Consider the following 6,656-nt stretch of genomic DNA (forward strand, 5'->3'; position numbering starts at 1 on the left):
ATCACAATTTTTCATTCAAAATATGGATTAATTCAAAATTATGTAATCATATTAAAATACAAAACTTATAGTTAGATACTGACCCCCGTGAAAAGATGAGAAGAATGCCGCAAAAATCACCTCAATCAGAGCTCTATAACTCAAGATATGTTTAAAATACTAAATAAACGTAGTTTGATTTTTTTAATACACAAGGAATTTCGCTTTCGCGCCCAAAACTCTGCACCTGCGGTCTACCAGCTATATTTTCCGCATTTGCAGACCAGTTTTCGTACCTGTGAGGTCGCAGATGCGGACCCTACTTGGCATCTGCGAAGCATCAGCTCTCTTCTGCGACACTAAAATGAGAATAACTCCGTCATACGATGTTCAAATTCGACGATTCTTTTTGCTATTGTTCCGTAATTATGATACGGATATAATGCTTCAATTAAAATAGAAATTCGAGGTCATTTGCTTAATGTTGTACCATTTATGCTTGAAGAAACGACGTCGAAACATAAAAAACGAGCGCAACACAACCCAAACATATCCGAAACTCACCCGAGCCCCTCGGGACCCCGTCCGAACATACCAATAAGTCCCAAAATATAACGCGGACCTACTCGAGTCCTCAAATCACATCAAACAACATAAAAACTATGAATCGCACCTCAAATCGAACTTAATGAACTTTCAACTTCTACAACTCGCGCCGAAACATATCAAATCAACTCGGAATGGCGTCAAATTTTGCATGCAAGTATCAAATGATATAACAGAGCTAATCTATCTCTCGGAAACGCAATCTGATCCCCATATCAACAAATTCAACTTTCAGTTAAAACTCTTAACCTTCCAAAACTTTAACTTTCTAATTTTCGCCAAAATACTTCAAATTATCCTACGGCCCTCCAAATCCAAATCTGGACGCACGCCTAAGTCCAAAATCACTATACAAAACTATTGGAATCGTCAAAATACCATTTCGGAGTCGTCTATACTAAAGTCAAACTCCGGTCAATTCTTATCGTTTAAGCTTTTAAAACAAGAATCCTTCTTCCAAATTGATCCCGAATCATCCAAAATCCGAACTCGACCATACACACTAGTCATAATACTTAATACGATGTTGCTCGAGACCTTAAGTCGCCGAACAGGACGCTAATTCTCAAAACGACCGGTCGGGTCATTACACTCTAATTACTAAAAGATATGAATGCCCCCCTACAAAATGAGCACCTGCGTTGGCTCGAGTTCCTTCCCTTTGCACTATGGCATCTATGGTTAAATCACAACCACAACTCCTTTAAAAATACATGCAAAACCTTCCCCACTAACATTCTTATTATGAGGGCTTTAGAATTTAAATTTACTACAACGCCTACAAAAAAATCCATGGAACGAAAAACCATCCAAGTTAAATGGATGCGACCTGTTGTTGGTCATTACAAACTCAACACGGATGGTGCATTCATATATACTTAATAACAATAGTGGTGGAATTGGGGGTGTGATTAGAAATTCAAATGGGGACTGGGTAGTAGTAGGCTATTGGAAAAACACATATGCTTTAAATCACATACACATGGAGTTGATAGCATTGCAACAAGGGCTACAACTGGCAGCAGAACTCCATCACTGGCCCCTTGAAGTTGAAACAGATTCCACCGAGGTTATACAATTGTTAGAACAACATCATCCAATTTATCAATCTTTAATTAATTCTTGCAGGTGCCTATTGAAGAGGTTGGGGAATCTACTGGTCCGGCATAGCTTTCGTCAAGCGAACACAATAGCTCACCTTTTGGCCAAAGAAGGTCCCAAACAAGCCGTGCGTAATCAGCTATCAGTAATGGTGAGTCCACCGACATCTGTAATGTCAGCTCAAGCTAGAGCCTTTGTAATGGTTTAGTATTATCAATAAAATATCTCCTTTAACCAAAACAATTTGTTTGACAATTTTGCTTATATGTTGAGAGTACTAACTGTCAAAGCTAAATCAATAGTCATTTTTCTTCTTTACCCGGTGCGCACAAAGTATTCTTTACAGAATACTCACCCGAAAGTCAGAGATTGTGACAGAGGTTATAGCTACTGCGAATTTTTCCTCTTATAAATAAATAAATTAATTAAAATTTAGATATATAACTCGCAAAATACTAGGAGTCACCAATGTATTCTCCTCGTATTAAGATGGTGAATATGTTTCAAGATATTAGTCAAAGGTTACTTGGAATGAATTTCGAGAAGTGAAATATAATTTACTTCTAATGATGATTTCATATATAGTGTAGTCTTTGCTATCGATCTATCACTTGAGTTGGTCTAATACTTAAAAGACAAAATCAAATGGAAAGTTGAGATTTAAAGGCAAAGTACTAAACTTGATTAATTCTATACTCCATTAATCAAGGACTACAAGGGACAAAAACACAAATGCATCATTATTATGCTAAGATGCAAATGGAATATTTATATAAAGTAGAGAAATAAAAGTGTAAAGAACCCCAACGGCCTCCTTATTTACCCATCTTGGATCCCTCTCCATTAATAAAGAAAGAAACAATCAAACAATGCCTTCTCAAATCTCAAAGTAATTCAAAGGCCTCTCTCTCTCTCTCTACCTCTTTTACTTTTAATGGCACTCTTCACTTTCTTACCAGAAGCATCAGAAACCCAAAAACAACCATCCAAACGGAGAAAAAAGCAACAAAAACAGAAGCAACCATCTTCATGGGATCAATTCAAGAACTTATTGAGTTGCAAGCAGATCGAAAACTCAACAGTTGATGACCCATCTAAGAATGCTTATTATTCAAAGTTGGGTTCTTGTAGTTCTATATGTAGCTTTAAGGATGTTGTACTACATCATGGAAACAACACAAGAGTGGTTCACAGAGTTGATGATAATAATAATTCTTTAGAAGATCAAAGCAGCAGTAGTTTAGGCCAAGAAACTCGGCTCCTTAGCAAGAAAACTTCTCATGGGTCAACATCCTCGAGATCTTTTGGTAGCTCTACTTCTTCCAAAGGCATGCAATTCAGGAAACTCTCTCGATGTTATGAGTGTCACATGATAGTTGATCCCAGCAGGTACTCACTATATACACTACTTTTTGTATAATCTTTTAATATTTTTATTTTAATTTGTCAAATTGACTCACGAAAAAGGAAAAGGTAAAGACTTATTTCGTGACGATGGAGTATATATATCGGAGTATATATATTGGAGTATATGAATACTGTACCTGTTTTAACCAAGTGCTGATTAGTAAATTAAAATAAAACATTGTATAGGTACCCTCTCCCGAGATCAACTATATGTGCCTGTCCTCAATGTGGAGAAATTTTTCCAAAAATTGAGAGCTTGGAACATCATCAAGCAGTTAGGCATGCTGGTAATTCATCCTTTCTTTTTTTCCTTTTAAGTTTTTTTTTCTTCTCAGTTACTACTCAAAATACTTATCGCGCTGTGGAAATCCCAAAATTCAGATCCATTTCTGCTTTAGTTTTTATCCTTTCCTTCCCTTGTATGTTCATTTTTTCTCAACCTTAAGGTTATCTCTGTATGACTTGGTGACGGGTTCGAACCGTGAAAGCAGTCATTAATACTTCTATTATAATAGACTGACTACCTTCATAGCTTTTAAGTTCATCCCTTCCTCGGACCCTGCTTATATAAATGCCAAATATTTTATGCAACGGGCGGCTAAATAAAATATTATATAGCACTGGTCAACTTGTTTTATACGTGGCCAACTTTTCTTGGGGCATTATTTTTGGTCCACTTTCTTTTCCTTCTATGTCTAGATTTATATTCAGTCTTTTTTCCCTCCTGACTTCCTCAACAATTTTGAGAGAAAGAGACAAAAATCTTTGGTTATAGTGCGTAGGGGAGGCAAAACGGCATTGTGATACATTTTAGCCTTTGGATTTGGCACATCGTGCATTGGCTCCCCATATCCCATGTCGTGAATTAATACCGGGTATATGTTATTGTTGTTGTATTGGCTTGTATTTGCTAAACCCTCTCCCCGTAAATATTTCCCTATCTTTTGTGGGTACAGTATTGTACTTTACGTCTATTACCACTTCAATTTTCAAGGACCATTCAGTACAATTTTACAGCTACCTCTTAATAAAATCGAAAAGAACTATACAGTATATGGTAGATTAAGAAATATTTAATCAGTCAGCATCTCTATTACAGTCTGCCCAACCGACAACTGGAAACCCGAAATGACTCCTACAGTCCTACTATTATGTTTATAATTTGCAAATAGTTCTCCTTAGTTTAAGGCTTTAAGACAAATTATAATGCACACGACAAGGATTGATTCTTTTGAAACTGGGATACTTGTCTTGTTATTATCAGCATTTGGTAGCCAACTCCACACAATAATGAATCTTTTTTTCCTTTCCTTTTTGATTATTTTCTTTTCTGTTATTTCCTTCTTTTTTTTTGCCGAAAATCTATCAAAAACAGTATTTCTACCTTCACAAGGTAGGAGTAAGGTTTTGACACACACTACCCTCTTCAAACTCCACTTGTGGATCTATATTGGGTATGTTATTCGGTTTTTGGTATTTGAGTTCCGATAATTTTTCGTCTAAACTACTTTGAAGAAGGCTTATACTTGACTAATCAATCGAAAAAACTATCCTAAATACTCAATCTAATTAAGTGGGCGTTTGGACATAAGAATTGTGAAATTTCGGAAAAAAGTGGGAAAAAATTCAAGTGAAAATAGTATTTAAAAATTATAGTTATGTTTGGATATGAATACAATTTGGAGATGTTTTTAATTTTTTATGAGTGATTTGAAGTGAAAATTTTGAAAAACAACTTTATGAAGGTTTTCAAATTTCCGAAAATTTCCTAAATTTAACTTAAAGCGAAATTTAAAATTTTAATGGCCAAACACTAATTCCGAAAAAATTGAATTTTTTTTATGGCCAAACGGTAAATCATATGTCCACTTCATGCAGTATTAGTCATCTATATATCCATTTTATTAGTATCTATTTATTTAAATATAATTAACTGGTAAATTACTTTTTTAAGGAAAATCATGTGTTCTAAAAAATTAGAGGTTCTCTTTATTTTAAACTTATTTCTACATCGATTTACAAGTCTTTAACCAATAGGTTGTGAGTTCGAGTCACCCCAATAGCAATGTGGAGAGTTCTTGGAGGGAGGAAGCCGAAGATCTATCGGAAACAACCTCTTTACCCCAGGATAGGGGTAAGGTGTGCGTACACACTACTCTCCCCAGACCTCACTAGTGAGATTATACTGGGTTGTTGCTGTACAAGTCTTTAACCGGACCAAATTAAAATTGCTGTAAAAGCATATCTAACTTAAGTATAAGAACAACAACTAAGCCTTAATATCAATTAAGTTTATTCATTCTTCCCTAATATCATAATTAAACATGGATGCTTGATTACTTTGGAAATGCGTGGTAATCATTGAAATTTGGTAGCTTACCAATTGGAACTGAAATCCCATTATCTTTTTCTTTTCAAACGAAATTCTGTAATTGTTCTCATCTTCAACAAGTGATCATGATTTAGCATGCTTCTAATTCTACTTAATCGAGATTTTAAAATAGTTTAGTATTACATTTTCAGTATCAGAGTTGAGTCCTGAAGATTCAAGCAGGAACATAGTGGAAATAATCTTCAAATCAAGCTGGCTCAAAAAGGATAACCCAATATGCAAGATCGAACGTATACTCAAAGTCCACAACACTAAACGCATCATCCACAAATTCGAAGATTATAGGGACGCCGTGAAGCTACGCGCCACCGTTAACGGCAAGAAAAACCCCCGTTGCGCCGCCGACGGAAACGAACTCTTAAGGTTCTACTGCACAACCCTCACGTGCTCACTCGGCGCCAAGGGTACATCTAACTTGTGCAGCTCGGTGTGTACACCTGGCTGCGGAGTTTGTACGATCATCCGACATGGATTCCAAGGAAATAATAATAAGGTTTGTGGGGTCCGCACAACGGCCAGTAGTGGTAGGGCCCATGACTGCCTCGGTAGCGGCGCCGATGGACGTAGGGCGATGTTGGTGTGTCGGGTGATAGCTGGGAGAGTGAAGCGCGTGGCGGAGGATACGGCGGCGACGGAGGAGAGTGGTGGTTCTGGGTTGTCGGCTGCTGCAAATTTATACGATTCTGTAGTTGGGTATTCAGATGTTTACTCGAATCTCGAGGAGTTATATGTGTTTAATCCAAGGGCAATTCTTCCTTGCTTTGTCGTGATATACAAAGCTTTGGAATCTTAGGTTTGGCGTTTTTAACATTTGTACTTGAGCTATTTGTTAGGTGTAGTTCTTGTCCGTTTCTATGGAGTTTACGGTGGTGTCATATCATTTGCTTAACTACTTTCCTGGAATATCTTATAACGGTTTAATGAAGTGGATAAAAGTGCATTTCATTTTTAAACAAATTTGAAAAAAAAAAAAAAAAGAATGTTACGTAGTAAATTATTGAGACATGGGAGTAAACCCTAGAAAGAACGACCAAAAGCATAGGCGAATCTATCGAGGCCCAATGGTACTCTACCTACAAGCTTCGTTAGACATTTTATACAGGGAAAATTATATAATAATACACTCCACGGGTTAACCTTGCACCGGATAATCCAAATTTAAGTTTACAAA

The 6,656-nt window shown here is 36.5% G+C and overlaps 1 protein-coding gene across 1 annotated transcript; it reads left to right on the forward strand.

Annotated features, from left to right (window-relative positions):
* Positions 1-2,502: 2,502 nt before the first annotated feature.
* LOC104118897 (uncharacterized) lies at positions 2,503-6,360 on the forward strand. Its single transcript, XM_009630283.4, has 3 exons — positions 2,503-3,075; positions 3,280-3,380; positions 5,617-6,360. Exons 1-3 carry the CDS (start codon positions 2,621-2,623, stop codon positions 6,276-6,278), a joined length of 1,218 nt encoding a protein of 405 aa, XP_009628578.1. The 5' UTR covers positions 2,503-2,620; the 3' UTR covers positions 6,279-6,360.
* Positions 6,361-6,656: the final 296 nt, after the last annotated feature.

Source organism: Nicotiana tomentosiformis, chromosome 8 (genome assembly GCF_000390325.3).
Source record: "Nicotiana tomentosiformis chromosome 8, ASM39032v3, whole genome shotgun sequence".
Lineage (NCBI taxonomy): Eukaryota > Viridiplantae > Streptophyta > Magnoliopsida > Solanales > Solanaceae > Nicotiana > Nicotiana tomentosiformis.

Excerpts from the sequence above, each read along its gene's own strand:
- LOC104118897 (XM_009630283.4), top strand. The coding sequence starts at position 2,621 with ATGGCACTCTTCACTTTCTTACCAGAAGCATCAGAAACCCAAAAACAA. Across the intron at positions 3,076-3,279 it reads ATGATAGTTGATCCCAGCAG|GTACCCTCTCCCGAGATCAA; the intron begins GTACTCACTATA and ends AACATTGTATAG. Across the intron at positions 3,381-5,616 it reads TCAAGCAGTTAGGCATGCTG|TATCAGAGTTGAGTCCTGAA; the intron begins GTAATTCATCCT and ends TTACATTTTCAG.